Below are 22,027 nucleotides of genomic sequence, written 5' to 3'. Positions count from 1 at the left end.
GTAGCCTACTACCCCAGTTAGTAGGCTGCAACAAGAGCAAAACCAAGCAGCAGAAAAACGCGAACATTTAGGTTTGGGTGATAGGTAAAAAAGGACTTTGTTAACAAATCGAGGTAACCAGCGTTAAAAGGAAACTTAAACAGTTATTAAATTTCCTGCTGCTTGGTTTTGCGCTTCTTGTAGTCAATTCGCAGGGGCTAAGGCGACACTTGGAAGCTCTTTGGCGCTCTTTTAACTCTACGTAAGAAAAAAAATCATACTTCTAAACTCACCCCCTACTACTCCTTCAAATTTCCATAAACTTTTCAAACAACCTGTATATAAATAGATCAATTCTTGGTGAAATCTTATAATTCTGAGTTATTTTTCTTTATTCACGTTAGAAGGGGGTGAGGATGATCATTTTATTTTGGGTTAATTTTTGTAAATTTTTAAATTTTAAGATTTAGTGTTAATGATTTTATTTTATTTTATATATTATTTTAAGAATTTCTGGTTCCCTTAGTAGTGATCGTGGTTCCACATCAGGGAAATGACAATTAAGGCTGTTCCTTTTGTAAAAGATAGACTGAGTAATTAGGCTTTAAAAGTTCTTTATTTTTAATAATTTATTAGAATAATAATGGGTTAAATAAATATAAGCCTATTTATTAAGGAATTATTTCGAGGGGTATTTAACCAAACCCATAAGGGTGTTTTGAGCCGAGGTCTAAAAGCGGTGATTCCGTTTATTTGAACAAAATTGAGACGGTTGAAAATAAGTTAGTTATCATTCTCAGTTTAATTTGCCCGCTTGAAATGCTTTGCAGATATTGATCTGCTACAAATTTCAATGACATATTTCATAAATATTTTGTCTAAAGGGTATTATTTAGAAGCAACTTGCGTTATATGATATCTCGTCTAAAGGGCCCGGCATATTTACCACGTGAGTGTATCCGCACTTAAATATACACTCTATTGTTTTAAAAATCAATGGAAGCAGCCATCTTGCCCGTGGGTTCAATCATTAAAATACTACACGTACAAGAGCGCTATCCATTAGCACTTTAATAAACGGTATCTTTTTAACGTCCGGAACGAAATTTATTTTTAGGGTTATTATGGGTTTTTATTTTATTGCACTATTAATTATTAGTATATTAAATTCCGTGTAAAACGGAAAATAAAAAAATGGATAATAAATGTGATTTTTTAGACCTAATTTCTGTTAAGAATATCTTTTATTTGATAGCCATGTTGCAGCTCTTCTTTGGAAAATTGAGATGGTAAATCAAAGGGCTTTGTTAATATTGCCGCAACTGACAAAGAAGCAAGATGGAATATGGACACAAAAAGAAACATTGAGCCAACGCTGGTTAAAAATATAATTTTTAAAAAGGCTAAACGTGGTGATGAAGTTTCACTTCATTTGGCCCAAAACAATGATCAAAACCAAATGACACACAAGACTGAGAATTTAAAATATCAAGGATTATGAGATTTTATGAGTATTATTGGAACTGTGTTTCAAGCATGGACTAGACGAGGAGGAAAATGCAATCATGCATTTTGAAAAAATAACGGATTATTCTGTTCGCAAAAGTGGAACTTTCATTTTGAAGAATGACCCATGGCTTTCAGCAAGCCCAGACGGGTTGGTTCACGATGACTATATATAAGAAGTTAAAAGTCCTTATCCAAGTGGACGAGGAATTGAAATCCAAAAGGTGGATTTAATAGAAGATGGAAATATAATACTAAACCCTAAGGGTGCAATGGGTTACACTCAAATGCAACTTACAATGTATTGCACTGAAAGAAGAAACGCCCACTTTTTGTTTTAACTCTACAGATCCTAGCGGATCTCATTAGATTGATTGTGAATATGATAAAAATTCAACTGCTGATATCTTAGTGAGACTTTGGTCTTTTTATTTTAATCACATGCTCCCAAAAATGGTAGACGCACATTATGTCAATCATCTAGTTATAAATCTTAACTACGAAATGTTTGCTTCCCATAAATAAATTCAGTTTTCAAATTTACCCACGTTAAACTCATTTTTTAAATAATATTTTACTTGTTTCCTTAATGCTTGCAGCGTTTAAAATACTATACTTTTTTGGCTGTTAATTTTGATAGCCAGGTACATATTTCATGTTTAAAAAATTAATTTAAATCCCTGTCTCATTTCTAACATGAATCAATGATTCCATGGTTCCGGTGAGAAACTATGTGAATGTGACCAGTGTTGCTACTCCTGCACGCAAAAGTTTATTGTTCACAAAAGAAGACCCACTGGCGAGAAACCCATTGGATGCACCAAATGCAGATACCGGGCCCAGGGGCGTAGGAACCAGGGGGGGCAATGCCCCTCCCTAGAATTTAGCTGGGAGGGGCAACTAATGCTATTGATCCCTCCAACTTTTTGGTCTGTTGAAATCTTCAAAATACTCAAATGCCCATTATAAACGCATATAAAGCTTATAGAACCAAAACTGTGTTTAATTTTCAGTCTTATCCGACCAATTCAAATAAAAGTAAAATTACACTTGCACTCGGTGAAGCTACACTCCATTAAAAATTCAAAACCATTCTTTATACCCCTTTTCGTTTCTCTTTGCCCCCTCCAACTTCTAGAACGTTCCTACGCCCCTGACCGAGCCAGACATAAGAACTCGTTAGCACTCCACGACAGAACACATCACGCTCAGGAGACAAAGCCCCACAAAAGTCCAAGTAGCGACGGACACTTCGCAACCAAAGAAACCGTCCAATGTCACTCGCGAATTCACAGTCAGCCCGGTAACGAAAGTGGCGTTTCGAGCTGCCTCAATAGACGGCCATCACGAAAAACATCGTCACAAGCACGGATAATCGACACCCTTTGAGGTCAAACGGGAGTTAAGTCTTGTTCGGTGCTACTTTGACGCTTGACGGGTGAAGAGTACGACTAATCGACTAGGAAATCCCGGTTTGAGAGCAATGGCGTAGTCGGGGTTTGCGGTGCAGGGTTTAATCACCTCTTCGTGGGTTTCCCGCCTTCAACATCCCTTTCCGATTTAACAATTTATAGTTTTAAAATTACACGAACAAAGTTCTGAGCTTTGCTTATGCATAAAAACGTCTTCTAGAAAGTCCTTAACAAAATAAAATTACAATATTAACGAAATATTTCGTAAAACGCAAATTCGATTTTAGGCCTAACCTTAAAATTTTATAGGGTGCAATGATGCACAAAACAAACCATTTCCCACAGAGTTATTTATCCTATTTAAAGCATTGTATTAAAAATATCTATCTTCGTGTATATTAGCGAAAAACCTATATGCAGAACCTACCTATCTTACTGGTGATCAATAGGGTTATAATTAAATGCTGCAAAGTGATTTCTTTATCCGATTAATGGCATTTGCATAAATATATTCGATCTCTGCTCGTAATATTAGTAAGCGGAAAAACTTTAAATTGCCGATGTGTACTAATCATGAGAAATGGCTAAGCTTAAGGCTAAATTAATTAATTAAAGCCTAAGCCACATACCTCCACCTCATTTTTCAAAGATTTGTTTATTTAATCAACATTATGAAGATGTAACATAAGTATTTACCTCTTCACTGCTATTTCAATTATATTCACTAACGAAAATAAACATCCGCTAATTCACGAGTCACGATACCGTGTTCCATAAAAATCCATGTACATGTAGGTTAGTCAATGGCATGACGAAGCGTCGAAAGCCTCCATTAAAAATCTGACGATGTACGCCAGTAGAGGGACAATGAGAGAGCTGGAACATGGGCTGGAGGTAGGATTGAGGTGTATGTTAAACCCGTAGAAAAGCAACATGTTATTTCGTGGTAGTTTTTTTGAAAGATAAGATAAATCCGTATGATATCAATATCTTAAGAAATAAACAGGTATAATAGCGATGACAAAAACGTCATCTGCTAACCTCGTAAAACAACTTGAAAACAAAGCCTAGTAAGTAAATTTTACATGTTTTCAATAGATTTTCATACTAAAAATAAATATTTATTTTAGAAGATGCCTTGTATAATTGAAGGGAATTTTCTCCGTGGGAACGGAGAATACATCGTGAAAGAATTGGCGTTTCTTTTGACGGGAACGGGGGGGGAATCAGTCTATAATTTCAAACGCCCGTTCCCTAAGAAGGATTTGGATGCCAAGATAAGTGAACCAATGAGTGGATCATCCGTAATATTTGAATCCTGCATTGGGATGATGCAAGGATCCTATGTTAGATAGGATAAGACGAGGGATGAAAAAAAGGGCCAGAGAGAGAGAGAGAGAGAGAGAGAGAGAGAGAGAGAGAGAGATCGCGCATGGGCACTAGATTGAATTCGTCAAGGCCGTTGCTACCTTATTGCCAAAACCACGTAACTTTGCACACAAATCTTAAAAAGATACGTGGTTTTTCGTCGTCTGCTGACCTCCGCTAGTCAAAATTATAAACAATGTCTAGTGTGTTTACCACCTCGAATCAAAAATATATAAAATAAAAAAAAAGGTTCATTGTGATCATAAATACTTCAGGAATGTTAATGAAGCTTTACTGATTTTGTTTAGATATCTTGTATTTATAATTTATTTCTAAGAGTGTCTCCATTTGATATATTTCACTAAACCTATGCTTCAGTTTAGTGTAATTGAAAAGGATTTAGGAACAACTGAACAAGAAATTGAAATAGACGAAGGAATCGACCTTTGCGTAAATGTTCCTAAAGATGTTTTAACATTGGGAAGTTGCAATAACTTGGATAAAAATCTCCCAATTCTTATTGTTTCACCTGATAACCAAGATGAAGTAAACATACGAAAGAACAAAGTTAAGCTGAAAGTTCAACTTAAAGGTTGGTACATGTGCATTAAAAATATCCGTTAACATGATAATTTAAAGTTGTTTCTTTCAGACATTTGAAATGTAACGTTCCAAACGGTAGTGAATTACAGTTTGGAAAACTTTAAAAAAAATTTTAAAGTTTGTTCCTAAAGAATCAAGTGTTCTTTACGAAGAGTTGGGGATAATGGGGGAAGAATCGCTGGGACCAAACTGGTAAAATGGACGGAAATATTTTGAAAGATTGTAACAACCAAAAATTGACAAAATGTTTTGGCTCTATGGTCAACAGTTACTAAGTGATGATGATTTGTTAGACAACGCTATTTACTACCTAAATGGATTTGCCCCACCCGCAAGATCATGCTAGAGCTAAAACTTAATCATAGATTTATATTAATTATTATTATTTATTTTGCAGATATACATGTCTTTCAGTTATTTAAAAAACAATTGTGCGCACCAGAATTCATTCGTGGAATTTTAAACTACTTTCAAATCGAAATCCATCGAGGAAACTGTGATAAAAAGTGATAGAAATCCAACTGTGATAGGTAATGTTGTGGAACAAGCTGTACCAACTAATGAAACCGGCCTAAACCTACTTACAAGCCCATTAGTCAAGGCTACTTCACTCGTACCTAATGAAAAAGCTGATGCCATTTTGTATTATGTGGTTGGTTCTACCGTTCATTCAGTTTTTGGAAAGAACAAAAAATTGCCAAGATATATTAATTAGTGCATTAGCTTTAACTGCGATAGATTCTTGCGATATACATAGGCGTTACTATTCCAACAGTAGTTATTTGAATTCTTAAACAAAATAGAAGTGGTCTAACTTTTGTTAAAATTAAGACCTTTCGGTTATTTAAACAAATTGATAAGGAAGTGGAATGTTTTTTATCAAAAAGGCAAGCCTTTTAAGACCCAATGTCAAAATTCGCATCGCAAAAAGCTGGTGATGGAAAAAATAGATTATAATCTGAATATTTCAAATTTATGGGAAGAAATTTTAAATTAGAATGATATTTCTAAAGATGTAGATTTTAGAAAGAAGTTTTAAGAAATTGGTCAAGAGTTTCTTAAAGTTAAGAGGCAAAGGTTTAAAACCATTTCTAATTGGTAAACATTTTGGAAAGAAAATGCACAAATCTAAGCCCGTATTAAGGAAACCTAGTATTCAAAATAGAAAAAATGGCAACGTTTATTTGTCAGATCTGATTTTAAGCAAAAAATAAATGGATAATTTACAGAAGGGTCATTTGTTTTTATTCAGGTTTTTGAACTAGCGTGTTCCCAGTTTCCGGTGCTTTTATCAAAAAGTATTTTTTTTTAATTTTATCCACCCCTTGTCCAAATTGAAACGCATTGGGGGCTTCATTGTTACGAAATGACCTCCGCTGCTTTCCAAATTCCTGCTCAAGGCAGTCTTGATTAAGGTAATTTGTCAATACAAATTTCGCTCCTTTCCGCAACAAAAATCTCACTACTTCAGTGACAATCCTTCCACAGTTTCTCGGCTCAACTTCATCATATTTTGTGAAAGGTTGTTAAATTCCCTGGTCTATTGGCTACTTCTTCTTCCCAGCTTAAAAAGTACTCCACGAAATCTTTTTCAAGCCACTAGTAAATGATTGTTAATGGTTAATTTCAATATTGGTTATTAATTGATCAATAAACGTACCTGTAGTCTGGGATCACAAACTAATTGGTAAGGATCCAGATTTCTGTTTTGCTTGAAAATTCCTTCGTTAAGATTTCTGGTTATCATGCAATCAAATTTTACAGTCTCGGGATAGCTGTTTCCATCATATTCCTCGAGCACATTAGCCACAGTTGAACTTATTATTTGAGTCGCTAACCGAACTCTCATTCGTAAGAGCGAATTGAGCCTAATATGGGCAGCTGTGAGTTTGGGCATCAGTTTTAAACTTCGATTGAAATATTTTTCATAAAGAGCGACTAACTGTGACCAGAGGATATGGTGACCATTCTTCCACAAGTAACGGGTGTTTGAATGAAAATTACTGTTTGAGAAACAGTTTCCAGTAGTTTTGACTAAATGTGGAGGATCGCAAACAAAATACAAATCGCGTTCTTCATCCATTGCGTAAGTATTTTTACACTTGTAACCATTTTCTCCAACAAATTGTTTCATCACTTTTCTGTTAGTACTAGCACCGTCGAAAACCACAGATAATATTTTAACATCATTAATTTCAAGCTTACTGAGAGCTTCCGAAATAATACTTTGTAGATAATCACTCGACATATTATCAATAGGAAAATATCCTACAGTGTACTGAATCTTCCCGCTTATGCTCCTTATCAGGACTTGAAGTATATGAGTGGCCACGCGAGCTTCAGTCTTCGCAATCTTCATTTCTTCAATTGCATTTCCAATATCATTGAGGTTGACGTACCCAACAAGCTCCCCAGTGTTGTGTTTGTAAACGATGTTCTCTTTGATTTTCATTTTGTCAAACATTAGGCTAAAATACTTTTGGTGGTATTCTTTACAGAAAGCCGCTGTATTTTCCTTTAGTTCCTTGAAACAGTCCGGATTAAAAACTGGGGTAGCTCCAAGATGCGAAAGGTAATTGAAAAGCACCGAATGATTGCAATATATCGTAAGCCGCTGTCGATTTATGTTTCAAATAAAAACACCACTGAATAATTTTGGGTGCCACCTACGATTGCATTTCTTCTTTGCCTTTTAAGCTGCTAACTGTTGTTCCGCAAACAAACTAGCAAATGAATCTTTAGGGAGTGAATCTTTGTTTTTCTTTCAAATGGCTCTTAAATAATCACTATCCAGGTCCTCCATATCTTGGCCATGTTTGTTCAATTCACCTAAAAATTAACGACGCAATCGTTTCAATTTCTTGGTAATATTTTTATTTTCCTTTGAAGATCACCACGTGTCAAATACTTGTTCCTGTTCTCTTGAACTTTGGATTCCAGTTTTCGCTTTAATTGTTTCTGTAGCCTTACTTTAAATATGGCACATTTACCACAAATAAATTTTTTGCGCCGCGTTAATTTTTGTATAATAATATCACAGTTCTTGGTGTGAACGTTATTTGAGAAAAAATTATATATGGCCCTCCGTCTGATAAAACCTAATTTGAAGCCAAGGAGTTTAAAAATCGGGTTCTTTAATCCCACGACATGAAGACCAATGCTTAAAAAAGTCAACCGCAGCATAAACAGCTTCAACACTAGTAAACTCTTGTAACTGTGCCAACATGCGATGGTTATCAGGAAAAAGTTGACCATCCACCTTCACCGATGGTTTTAAACTCACTTTGGAGACAGCCAACGAGATTTTTATTGACGATGTTTCAAGATGGCTTTTAAAATTATGATGTTGTTCTTTGAAGTTGTATAATGACACGTTTTGGCATAATTATTTGCAAAGATATGAACACGACTTTTAACTCCTCAAAATTTAACCCTTCCTTTAAATACACATCTTGGATTTGTGTCTGTGTTACTTTAGAACTGGTTTCATTTTGCTTTACTACAAAAAAAGTATCTTAGTCTTTTTTTGATGGGAAGTATTTCTTCATCAACATTCATTGGCTGACTTACATGACGACTCTGACACGATATGATGGCTGATAGCTCATGGGCAGGGAACGCATCTTTACTGATGTTGCAAACTTTCATTTCAATTGCTTCAATAAAACTTACTCACTGTTTATTAGGGAAAAATAACCAAATCAAATCAAATGAAATAAATTAAGATTATCTTTAAAAATTATTGCATACCATAAGCTTTAGTGTGTCTTCTGTTTCAGTAAATTTCATCGGGCCAGGATTTTCCGTTCTCTCCAACGAAATGCTTCGAGCAAATATATAGAGTTTGCTTTGAATTCTACTAAGTAAATACAAGCCGTATCTTTCATATCTCTGCATATCTTTTTAAGGCCTTGGAAATGCAATGAAGAAAACATCGTCCCCGGTATTTTCGCCATTATTTTGGCATAAAGAATACACGCAACGTTTATTTTTGCTCATCTTTTATAATTTAATAACGAAAATGTATCAATACGCGCTTTATCTCAAATAAAACTATCGTAAACTCATCCTTGGTAACGTACTTCGCAAGGTCGCTATTTTAAAAGAAACTTTGTCCATGAGGAATTCAAAACAAGTTGAGCACGTCATTCGACTCTTTTAAACGAGACGGCGTTGCCGACACTTTTAAAACACAGGCTGAACGGGCCGCTTCTTATCCTGCCTAACATATATGATCCTTGGATGATGGGGAGATTGAATTCAACGATTTATCAGATGTAATGGCAGTCGTTTCCACCAAATCAACACTCTTCTACACAAAAGGTTTGGAGAAAAGTTTTAACACAAAATGTTGTAAACTTAGGGGGACAAAAATTGTCCCAAGTATAGTTTTTTAAAACAATTTGGAGAGGAATGTATATGTAAATATCATTTTGAAAATATTCATAGTTCTGCCCTGTATAAATCAAAACAATTAACAGATTTTTGCATTGAAAATATTTAATACAACAATAAGTTTGTTTAAGCCATATATCAAGTTCATACCTATCAACTGCGAGATGACATGGGTAGGTGTGAACGTGAATTCCGATATATTAAGCAAATCTAATTTGCATGGTGAGAAAAGAGATGGTGAGATGGTACCGACGCAAGATGGAAGTGAACCATGAAAAACAATTCATTGATGTCCATCTGGCGACATTTTTTAATATAGATGTTAATAAATCTCTAAGTGTTCCAATAATGTTGTATTTTTATTTTTAGATCGAGGAACGTCCAGTCGACGTAACCGAAGAAAAATAGGAGAAGGAGGAGGTAGAGGCTCTTTTTCGTTGTTTTAATGGGGAGGACTCCGCTGCAAACCCCATACCAATCAACCCTACCGGACGCTCTGATGTTGGCCACCGAAGAGTTAAACGCCCCATCTTCATAAACAGAGGTCCTGAAACGACCAGGCAACGTCAAAGAATGGAATGTTTTTATTTGGCATTTTAAATTGTCAAAATTTAATGGCAGAATTAATTATGACATTCTAATTGATTATGCGGCTCAGAACATCTATATTTCGTATTTCACAGTTGGCCATATACTTTAGGTCCATAGGGTTGACATGTCCTAGTCGTTAATGCCAAAGATCAGTATTACTTATATTTGTTGCGCTATATACACCTTCATTGGTCTCCCCCGGAGGCCCATCTACCAAAATTTGGGCCTTCAAAATATATGGGTTATCATCATGAAGCTGTGCCTCAAATAGTTCATGCCCATCCTGTGTAAAGCCGGTTAACCTTGACTTCTCAAAAACCCCTTTTACACCGGCATTATCCATGCAACGACCAGCAAACAAAATTTTCTTCATTCCAGGTGTATAAATTACATTCCGTAGCTTGAGATAGTTTTTAGTATTATTATGGCGTACTTTCAGCCACAAAGAGCCACGGCCAACTACTTTACACACGGCTCATAGGTATGAAACCACTCTTTGTGATGACAAAAGTGATGGCTGTCCCCAGTATAAACTACCCAATCATCAGTAGGTTCATCAGCACATAATGCTGTCGCCAATAGCTCAACCTTAGTACTCTCCTTAGATTTTTCTTCATTCTTCATTTACAATTATCAGCTCTATGCCCCCATTTGTGACAGTGATGACACGTTCCTTTAAATTTACGTGCCCCACTATTGTTATTAGCCTCATCCTTTGACTTTGCTATTTTAGCTCTGGTAGAACTCGGCGTTTGGATAAGAAATAATCATTTTATTTATTTTTATCCACAAACGAAAATTATCGAAAAAAACCCGATTATTTTACATGTTAAATTGCTATATAGCCGTGGATAATATCCATGGATAAACAGTTAATCGTAATTTTTATGGTTAATCAAAACTTTAGCGGTTAATTTATTTATTTCGCCGACCTCTAAGCGCTGGCCACTAATGCCTTCTCGGTTTTCCTACCATATTCTGCTTATAGACTTCTCTTAATTTGCTCAGGCGTGAAATCAGCATCACTATATTGATAGATTTGTAATGCTAAACCATCATAGGACTCAGATAATGACCCTATTAACTGGTATGATATTTTGTCATCATCAATTGGTTTCCCAGCATTTTCAAGTTGTTTTTAACTTCATATAATCGACCAATAAAACCTGCCATACTTACAACTGCCTCGTAGATAAAAATTCCTTACGCAGAACCGCTATCATCGCCCTTGAATTTGGTTAGAAAACATTAGCCAAGGCCTGCCATAATGGGACTGGTTTGTCTATAACTGCCATCAGACTCCATAGTCCATCACTAATACCCATAGCAATCGTAGCATAGGCCTTGTCTTCTCTCGCCCGAAACTTGTCCACTGCATCTTTTGAGGGATGGGCGACTGTTCACTGTTCCCACTGGGGCAGTTTCAGTACCAATTGATAATCATCTGTCTCTTAATACATATTCCATATATTTCCAATTATACTGCATTAGTATCTTGGCCCTTCAAAGGAAAAACTATGCATCCACACAATAAATAATAAAACTTTTTAGATATAATAATTCCCAAAGCTTGACTCTAACCCAGGAGTTCAAAGGCCTAGGTTTTCTTCTGCTTGTCATCTTGTAAATTTACATGTCCTCTATACTGCTTCTTGCATGGTGGTCTCCCATCGAGCAAGCCTATTTTGCAGTTGGCCTACATCTAAATGAATATGACTAAGGCCTAAGATTTTCTCGTCCACGTAACAATATCTACAATATATTTGAGGTGGTAGACCTACTTGCAAGGGGACGTGTAAAGGACAAGTAAATTTACAGGGTGACAGACAAAAGAAAACAGGCCTTTAATAACTCCTTAACTGTACTCTTGTCTAGTATAAACTGACAATGCCTATAAGTCTAAAGGATCTTCAGCAAGAACCTTTATATCCCAAAATAGTTAAGGGCACCACCACTGGTGTTCAATCAGTTTGAAAATTTTAAAGATTGAACTTTATTAAGTGAAATTAAGTCATAGTTCTGTGCTTTCGCAATGAACCATAGATCGAAGTGCTTGGTTTAGCTCTCCTCTCCTTTCAGTAATAATAAATGCCACTAATGCTGGCCTGCTGTATATGGGGAATTAAATAACCTACCTTGTAAGTTTTTGAGTGAAATAATCACTTTTTTTGTTTTAATAAAAGTGGCCTCTTATAGCATTCCTTAAAATAATTTCAAATTCATGATAAAATATTCGGAAAACCTTTAACTTTTTTTCTAGGAGGATATTTGTTCGTGTCTAGTTGCAGAATCCCAGACCCTGGATTTGTGTGAGTCTATCGACTAAGTTAGGGGAAACGAAGTGGGAGTAAATTATTATAACGAGGTTTAGGTGAACACTGACTCGAAAAATGTTTATTTTCATCGTTATATAGTAGATATAAAAAATATTGCATAAGATGATTAAAATAAAAACAGGTATTAATTAAAAATCATATAAACTTTTTAGATAAAACACAACTTTGAATTATTTTGTTATCTGAACATTCACCCGGCCTTGATACGACCGTATTAATCAAAAACCGGATTAATTTAATTATTTAACGTTTCAAAAAAAAATTATGTGTATCGAAGGGCAACAGGCATAGCTTGACGATGGGCCTTTTGATTTCCCCATTACTGGTTCGCAAGGTGACGACTCTGGTTAATCCATCTTGACCTGGATATATCAGAATCACTCGTGCTAATGGCCAACGGGCGGCAGGATCGACTTCCGATTTCACCAACACCATGTCTCCGACTTGAATATTGTGCTGTGGAGTCATCCATTTAGGTCGTTGTTGTAGCCGACTGATGTACTCTCTGAGCCACCGTTTATGGACATCCTGCTTGAGTTTCTGGAGAAGCTGCCATCTATTTATTCTGTTCATAGGGAGATGTGATAGATCCGGATCTGGAATAGATTGCAATGATTCCCCAATTAGGAAGTACGCTGGCGTTAAGATTTCGAAATTCGTTGGATCGGATGAGAGTGGCGTTAGAGGCCTCGAGTTTAGACATCCTTCTATTTGAGTTACGATGGTCGAAAACTCTTCGTACGTGAGTCTAGTTGGTACAACAACTCGCTGCAGGTGGTACTTGACTGACTTAACATCCGCTTCCCATAATCCACCAAAATGGGGTGCGCCTGCAGGGTTAAAGTGCCATTTAATTCCTTGAGCGGATAAATGATCTGTGACAGCTACGTTGTGTGACTCAGACTCAGTCAATTTTAGAAACTCCTTGAGTTCCCTGGCTGCTCCGACAAAGTTGGTACCGCAGTCGCTGTACATCTCGCTTGGTTTCCCTCGTCTTGACGTAAATCTTCGTAAGGCTGCAATGAAGGCATCTGTGGTCTGGGAAGATACGATCTCCAAATGCAAGGCATGGGTAACAAAGCAAACAAACAGGGCCAGATATGCTTGGAAAGTAGTCTTGCTTCTTGGTGGGATTGGACGTAAGAGAAACGGTCCGGCATAATCGACGCCTGTTTTAAGGAAAGCCCGCGTGTACTGGACTCTTGATTTTGGTAGATCACCCATTAATTGGGTTGCGGTTGCAGCTCTATATCTGGTACAAGTTACGCATTTTCGTAGTTAAAAACGTATGGCATCTCGGCTTCTCATGATCCAGTACTTTAAGGATAGAATTCCTTGGACCATTTGAGCTACAGCCTGGAAATGTTGGATGTGAACTTCTTGAATCATCATCTCTGTAAGTCGAAGATGACGTGGTAAGAGAATTGGACGCTTCATATCAGGTGCTATATCGGCGTGCTTCAGTCTTCCGCCAACTCTCAGAATCCCGTTGGCGTCTAGTTCTGGTCGCAGACAAAGTAATTTGCTTTTTCTATGCAACGGTGTACGTTCCTCTAATGATTATATTTCGTTAGAAAAAGCAGAGTCTTGAGCCATCTTGATCAAGGAGAGTAGAGCAGACTCTAATTCTTGTGATTGAAGTGGTCCAGTAAGCTTGGCAGTAGCTGATTGAGGAGATGTCTTTGCTTTATACTTGAAGAGGGCGTTATTTCGAAATCGTCGTATCCAGGCTATTATTCGACGTAGTCGAAGAAGCGTCGAATATCTTGAAAATATGGTATTGTCGCCTTTCTGAGTCTTGGTGACTACGATCGTGGTTTTAGATTCTTCTTGGAGAATAGCTTTGCCACATTCTTCAAGGTTTGGAATCATTTGAGTAGAGCCGTTATCTTGCTCGGACAACCAAGCTGGTCCCTTCCACCAAAGCTTATGGTTTTTTAACTCTGCGACAGTAGTTCCTCTTGATGCGACATCCGCTGGATTCTCTACTCCGGATATGTGACCCCATTGAGAAGTTGGGATAATTCCTTGGATTCTTGAGACTCGATTTGCGACGAAGGTTTTCCATCGACTAGGACAGGACTTGATTCAACATAGAACGATAGTGGAATCTGTCCAGGCCTTTGTTTGGCAAAAGTATACTCCCAATGATTCCAGGACGGTTTCCATTAGCTCGGCAAGAAGAAGTGCACCGCAAAGTTCCCGACGTGGAATTGTCATCTGTTTGGCGATGGGAGCCACTTTGGTTTTGGAAGTTATGAGAGATACCTCTATATTCCCCGCAAGGTCCATTGATCTTATATACACCACTCCGGCGTATGCTTTCTCAGAAGCGTCCGAGAAACCATGAAGTTCAAGCTTGCAGTCGGTCGGAGAGGTGTGCATCCATCGATCAATGTTGATGTTTTGAATGTCCATGATGGTTGCTTGGAATTCTTGCCATTGACGTTGAATGGACGAGGTTGGATAGTCGTCCCAATTTATCTTCTCTTTCCAGACTTGCTGCATGAGTATCTTTGATCTAATTATAATTGGTGCAAGCCATCCCATTGGATCGAAGATCTTGGAGATTTCAGATAGCAGGTTTCTCTTTGTAATCCTTAGCTGGGATGCTGGAGCATTGACTTTAAATAAGAATTGATCAGTTGTTGTATTCCAATAGAGACCAAGTGCTTGAACCACTGAATTGTCTTCCATTGACAGGACTTCTTTACTTTCTCATAGCTCATTCGGAACTTCTGTTAAGCATTCCGCATGATTCGAAGCAAATTTCTCAGGGAAAACCCTGCGCTGGAGGTAAGTTGGTGAAGTTGAGAGATAGCATTTCTTGAAGCTTTCACGCTCTCTTTGCCGCTTATCACGTCATCCATGTAGAAATATCGTTTCGTAATCTCGGATCCAATAGGATACCCAGTTGTGCCCTGGTTGGCTAGTTCTTGTAATACTCTTGTCGCTAGAAATGGCGCAGAAGCGGTTCCATAAGTGACGGTGAGAAGTTGAAGTTCTTGAATTGGCAGGTCTGGAGCCGATCTCCATAGAATCCATTGCAGATCGTGTTGGTCTGGTGCGATTAGAATTTGGCGATACATTTTCGTTATATCCGCTGTGAACGCAACTTGATGTATCCTGAATCTCATTAGGATGGTATAGAGTGAATCTTGAACCACAGGACCAACTAGCTGAGCTTCGTTTAGCAAGAATCCGGAGCTGGTCTTGGCAGACGCATCAAAGACCACTCTGAATTTGTTAATACTATTCCAGTCCTTCAGGATGTAATGATGTGGAATATAAACTCTTTCGGATGCCTCTTGATTTGATGCTATCTTGGTCATGTGTCCCAAGCTCTCGTACTGTTCCATGAAACCTTTGTATAAGATCCCTATTTCGGGATGCGATGTCATTCTTTTTTCCACCTGTAGAAATCGTTTCATTGCTGTTGAGCGTGATCAACCGATTGGAACTTCTGGCTGTTTCATTGGCATTCGTACAATCAATCTTCCGGTTTTGTCTATGTGATTGTTGCGCTGGAAATCCTTCTCGCAATCTCGTTCGTCTTTCGACATTGTCTGCTTTTTCGGGACCTGTTCCACCGCCCAAAATCTCTCGAGGTTTTCTTCCAGGCTCAGCGTATGATAGATCTGAACTTTCGGTTGTTGAAGTTCGGTTGGTCCAGAAACAAGCCAGCCCAGCTTACAATTAATAGCGTCTGGGGATGTGGAACTGCCTGATCTCTTCCCGCTGAGTATTAACTGAAAAAATTTATCAGCACTTAAGAGGATATCCACTTCTGCTGGGATATTGAACGCAGGATCAGCCAATTGAAGGCTGGTAATATGACGCCAGCGACGGGTGTCATATTTCTTAGTCGGCAACGGTGAAGTTATATTCTTCAAGACATAGGCGTTGACGCAGAATCTTTCGATATTCTCGGAGTCAAAATGCGGTTTAAAGTGGATTTGAGCCAGACCTCTTGTCCGGCCAAGTCGGACGGAACCTAGTCCCATCACTTCGGTTTCATCTTTTTTTCGTCTCAGTCCCAATTTTCCAATGCAAGCTTCGGATATGCATGATACGGTGGATCCACCATCCAATAGTGCCCGGAACGTGAGACTGCCACCTTGAGCTGTCTTGACACGAATGACTGCAGTGGCTAACATAGATTCGTACTTCGAAGCACGGTCTTCTTGGGAATGAAAGTTCTGGGCTTGGCTCGATTGTACAATTGTTCCCAAGGATGTTTCATCTATAGCTGGTTGAACATTTGATTGCTGAGAAGTTGAGAATGGTGTTTTCGTCCACAGGTTTTACACCCTTTATCGAGTGGACAATTCTTGACTTGGTGACCCGTACGAAGGCAATTGAAGCAAGAATTTTTCAACTTGAGCTTGTCTTTCGCTAATCTTTAGTGCGTAAAACTTCGGACAGCGATAATTGAAATGTGAGCCGGAACAGAAACTGCAGTTGCCTTTTGTGGGTGATGCCAGAAGACGATGCTGCCAATGAGCGTCCTCTTTGCTTGATTAATTCTAATAGGTCTTTGCAGGCAGGTATCTCTGTGTCTTTAAGGTTGAGCTCCCAATATTCCTTCGATGTAGGATCCAAATTTTGCGTAATGAGGTAGACGAGGATAGCATCCCATTTGTCGCTTATTTTGAGATTGTCAATGGCTCGTGTGCATTCCATTGCGGAATCCACGATGGCTCGAAGAGAATTTGCGTTGCTTGCAGAAAGCGTTGGTAGCGACGTGAATCTTTTCATGATGCTGAAGCAAAGTTCTCGATTGTTCTCATACCTCTCTTTGATCGTGTCCCAGGCAATGGCGTAGTTGGCTGCAGACAGAGTCAACGACTTGATTAACTTGGCAGCGCTCCCAGTCAAACTTGATTGAAGGTATGCGAATTTCTGTACATTGGACAAGCTTTTTTCGATGTGGATGGATGTGATGTACATATCTCGAAATGAGATCCATTCATAAATCTCTCCCGAGAACGTTGGGAGATTGATCTTTGGTAGCTTTATTTCTGAATGCGAACCCGCAGAATGACCTGGCACCAGCTGGGGTGACACGGCTGCCTTGAATTCTTTGAGATCGGATACCACATCGACGTAGATAGTAAATAATTGATCCAATAACAAGATATGGTCGCTGGCCTTCTCTGGTTTGGCGGCAATTATCTTCTGATGGGCATCGTCTATCGTGGTCCATGCACTCTGCGTTTCCAGAATGAACGTCTCAGTTAGGTGGAGGCTTAGTGTCATCTTGCTGGCTTGAGTTCTCCTAGATATGTTGCCTAGAAGCATATCGCCTTTACTCCTCTCCGCAATCGCTTTCTCCAAGGCTGTGGCAGGCATCTTGAATGATTGAACCTCTCTCGACAGCAATGAGTCCAGCAACTAGAATCCCACGTGAAAAATACCCGTAGAGATCCGGCTCGACGGACCAAAATGTTTGTGTCTAGTTGCAGAATCCCAGACCCTGGATTTGTGTGAGTCTATCGACTAAGTTAGGGGAAACGAAGTGGGAGTAAATGATTATAACGAGGTTTAGGTGAACACTGACTCGAAAAATGTTTATTTTCATCGTTATATAGTAGATATAAAAATATTGCATAAGATGATTAAAATAAAAACAGGTATTAATTAAAAATCATATAAACTTTTTAGATAAAACACAACTTTGAATTATTTTGTTATCTGAACAATATTATATAGGAAATTTAAAAGAAAATGTGAAGAAAGATAGTCAGGAAGAAAAATATTTTACAGGCAGACGACATTATGCGATTATATTCCTACACAATCCATTCTGAGTCATGTGACTTTGATTAGGAAGCACAGGAGTGAAAAACTTCTACTTGAACCAAAAAGCAAATTATTAATTGACACTTCGTTAGAAGACGAATGTGATTCTTTTGACAGGTTAGTTTTCATAATTATTTTGAACTAACCAAGGGCCCTGTGCAGGGACGTTTTCTTAACTATAATCCTTGCCTTTGGACTGTATTGATAAATTACTTTAACTGCTTTACATTGTCCTAATAATCATGATTAAAAAAATCTTAATTAGTCATGTTTAAATTTTTAATCATTGTTTATCAACGTACTAACATACTTGCAGATCTTCGAACAAACAGTGAGTGATGTAGAAATTAGTTAGGAAAAAGTGCTCTAACTCACTCCTCATCTTTATCCCAAAAGTTCCAACGCGTTTCTAATTTTTTTAGTATGTGACACACTTTAACATAACTTAATGTTATAGTGCGATAATTGATTTTTTAGGTGCTTGTGTTAGGCCTAACAAGTAGGTTTGATCAAATATAAACAATGACCGGTTATTGTTGAATGGATTTAGGGTGACTTGGAAGCCTTTAACCAAAAACTAACCTGACTTCCACAAATTTAAAATCTTGTATAAAATCAAAGACAACCACATGATTAAACAAATTTTTGAGTATTAAATCGAAAACATAGCTTAAACCCCCGAAGTTTACTGTAATTTGTGCAATTTTGAGTTGGTTTGAATAATTAAAAATACTAAATCCATAATATTAATTATTTTGGGCCAAGTTAATTGGGCTAAGTTTCTAAGGCTTAGAAAATGGAATCTCCCACCCTGACAACCTTTTCATGTGAAATAACCTTTTTAATGGTATTTAACTATAAAATGCCTTTTTCCAATTTTTTACCCCGAACATGTTTTAAAGTGTCACTACTTAGATGTTTAGGTATTACACATGTTTAAATCAATACTGAAAGCTTGGTGCTTAGGAAAACGTTTAGTAGTCCCTAACGTTACCAAACAATGGATCTTTCTAGAAAAAATACCTTTTGTGCACGGTATTGATTCAAAATGCCTAGAATCTTTAATCAGATTGTCATGTTGAATAGCATTTAATGTAAGCAGATATGAGCCACGTAAAATGTGCCACTTTGGAAATTTTTATTTATTTAACAAAAAAATTATATAAATAGAAGTAAAAAATTGACTTTAAAAATTACGTAGTTTAAATGAAAAAAAACTGTTTTTTTACTCTTATAGTACCATGCATAAACCAGGTCGTAATGTACCAGCTTAGTCTAGTTTTAAAATTATATTTGTCTCATAGTACAGGTTTAAACTATGAAGAAACAACTTCATTTACCAGGTTAAAGTCATTTCGATTTTCTTATAAATGTATTGCTATCAAACGAGGACTTCGATTCTTGTACTCTTTCCATCCTGAGCTGCTCAGGCTGAGCATGAGAAAATAGGCGAAACTGTAGATCAAGGTCATATTGGGAAGATTTGTGTTTTGTTTAATTTTATCTAGAGGTACTAAAAAGGTTCCATCCCGCATGGTCCATAATAATATTTTTAAAAAAGATAATTAAACTTTTTCTCTAAGTAATTTTTATTCAATTTATATATTTTTTAAATCATTTTTATTTAATTTATGTCTCTAAAAATAACTGACCTTAAAATGAGTGTTTTGTAATGGGAAAGGCACGGATTAAAGTAAATGACTAGTCTTTAGTTTTTATGACAAATAATTTTGTCAATATTGCCTGTTTAAAATGTTTTCCTATTATTTTTGTCGCATTACCATAGTCAATGATTGGTTTAATAAGCAAGTTATTAATTATCTTAAGAGTATCATGATTTAGAAGACATTGTAATGGTCTTGAGAAACCATATTCTAGATTTAGTTCTATTAACTGTATATTGTATAGGTGCATTCCATTTAAAGTCTTCATGCTACCTATTACCCCAGATATAGTCTGTGTTGGTTTTATTATTTCTGCTCATTTTGTTTGAAAAATAAGATTCTGCGCTTCCAGTTTGGAGAAAAAGCCTCAATTTATTTTTACCATATTTAAGCACAATCCTTTGGTTTTTAGTTTGTTATTTTAATATGATCTGTTCTAGTCACACCATGTACATAATGTCAACATCCTCAACTATGCCAATTCACAGAACTTGTGATCAAGAAAGTACTTCTGTTTCTGAAGATTCAAACTACAATGATTATGCGGAAACTCCAGTTGAAATTACTAATGATCAAAGTGGAAGAACTCTTTTTGTTAATGACAGTCCCTCAACTGTAAGTTCAACTGCAGATACCATAATTATTATTCCGAAGTCTGTGAGCAAAACTGGAAACGTTGCTGATGATAATCCCTTAAATTTGATTGCTGATAGCTGTGATATTATTCAGTCTGTGATAGAAACTAACAAAGTTGCTAATGACATACCATTAAATTTAATTGTAACTGCTGATTACTCTGGCTGCAATCTGTGATAAAAACTGGCCAAGTTGCTGATGACAATCCCTTAAATTTGATTGTTGATGCTGATAGTTCTGATATTCAATCTGTGATAGAAAATGCAGAAATTGCTAATACCACTATTACAAATGTGATTTCAACCGCAGATACTATTGGTAATATTCCAACTGTGATATCAACTCACAAAATTCCTTATGACAGTATTAAGAATGCCATTTCTACTGCATATACTACGGATAACATTTCAACTGTTATAGGAACTTCAGAAGTTGCTAATGACTATGATAGTATTCCAAATGCAAACACTTACAACATCCAACTAATTTGGAAAATTTTAGTGATATGTTAACAATTGTGAATAAACCTGTTCCTATTGAATATACCATTTCTGTGAAACCAACAAGTCCAAAAAACCTTGTGGTAAAGTTGAAGCGTATCCCAATTGAAAATCTCGCTGTGATAACTGTTCCTCAAAAAAACAGTACTTCAGAGGAAGGACATGGTAATAATCCAAAGACATCAGCCGCATCAGAAAAAAATGGGTAAATTTAATTTTTGTCATCCATTTTTTATGTAAACTTATTCGCAAGCACTGAAATTTTTTATTACCGCAAGTGACTGTCATCCCCCCCCCCTTAATGGTTTTGAAGATTCGATAAATAGAGGCTTAATTTACAATTTATTCAAGCAACATATCAAGAATTACTAACTGGTGAATGGTGAATTTAGAGAAATAAAGGATTTCGCTTAACTATAACCAACTCCGAAAGATATCAACGGTAGCTAAATAGAGTCGGGTACTAAACACTAAAGTAAACTGACCTTTGGATTTAGGGACGAAATATCCTAGGGGTAAAAGGGTCGGCCGACTACAAAACGTCGACTCTTTACCGCCTTTTAATAGACCTAAGAACCGACTCCGATACGACGTCGGGCCGACTTTGTATTAATTCTTATTTCCAACCCGAAACCGGAAATGTACAGCACTTACCTGAAATATAAATAAAACTATATATACGTTTTATGGTGAATAGGGGCTTAATGGTCCTACAGATTTAGACATTAATTCTTAATAATACACCTTGAAATTCAGGATCCTTTACTTAAGTAAAGGTGGTTCTAAAGCTAAGGCTTAAGAACGTAGACAAAGATACCGCCCATGAAGCTAGGGAGATATACTATATTTGATATATTTGTTAACAGAAAACTTACATTTCAATCACAAGGATATACTTAAGCAACCACAAATTATGAATTCAAAATACGTAGTGCAGTTTTTTTTCTTAATATGTACCAGTTGGTGTCGACCCAAGGCCGTAGTGCAGTTTTGTTTTTAACTAATTTAAGTACGAGCTAACTAGGCCGAAAGAGTGAAAGCATAATTTCAGCGGAATTATTAGATGGCGTGAAATAATTAGATACCGCCTTTTTCGAATACAAAGTTTGAAGAAAAAATTTAAGTGAATAAAAATTATCTCAGAAAATCATAAAATAGAAAATAATTAAAATATCCTCTTTTCCTAAATACATAGTCTGTTTCATTAAGTTAATATTGAATCCAATAATTAAATG

At 36.8% G+C, this 22,027-nt stretch overlaps 3 protein-coding genes across 3 annotated transcripts; all 3 read right to left on the bottom strand.

Moving 5' to 3' along the window:
- Positions 1 to 13,750: 13,750 nt before the first annotated feature.
- Positions 13,751 to 14,887, bottom strand: LOC149949126 (uncharacterized). The gene is made up of 2 exons (XM_090169364.1): positions 14,333 to 14,887; positions 13,751 to 14,272 (listed from the first exon to the last, which is right to left on the bottom strand). The coding sequence occupies exons 1-2, from the start codon at positions 14,885 to 14,887 to the stop codon at positions 13,751 to 13,753; spliced, it is 1,077 nt and encodes a 358-aa protein (XP_090025490.1).
- A 44-nt stretch (positions 14,888 to 14,931) lies between these two features.
- Positions 14,932 to 15,591, bottom strand: LOC149949125 (uncharacterized). The gene has a single exon (XM_090169363.1). It carries the CDS (start codon positions 15,589 to 15,591, stop codon positions 14,932 to 14,934), a length of 660 nt encoding a protein of 219 aa, XP_090025489.1.
- Positions 15,592 to 15,636: 45 nt separating this feature from the next.
- Positions 15,637 to 16,347, bottom strand: LOC149949124 (uncharacterized). The gene has a single exon (XM_090169362.1). The coding sequence runs from the start codon at positions 16,345 to 16,347 to the stop codon at positions 15,637 to 15,639; it is 711 nt and encodes a 236-aa protein (XP_090025488.1).
- Positions 16,348 to 22,027: the final 5,680 nt, after the last annotated feature.

Source organism: Leiobunum rupestre, chromosome 3, assembly GCF_980474605.1.
Source record: "Leiobunum rupestre chromosome 3, qqLeiRupe1.1.hap1, whole genome shotgun sequence".
Lineage (NCBI taxonomy): Eukaryota > Metazoa > Arthropoda > Arachnida > Opiliones > Sclerosomatidae > Leiobunum > Leiobunum rupestre.
The sequence above is the reverse complement of the archived record's forward strand: the minus strand, read 5'-3'. Positions and strand labels throughout refer to the sequence as shown.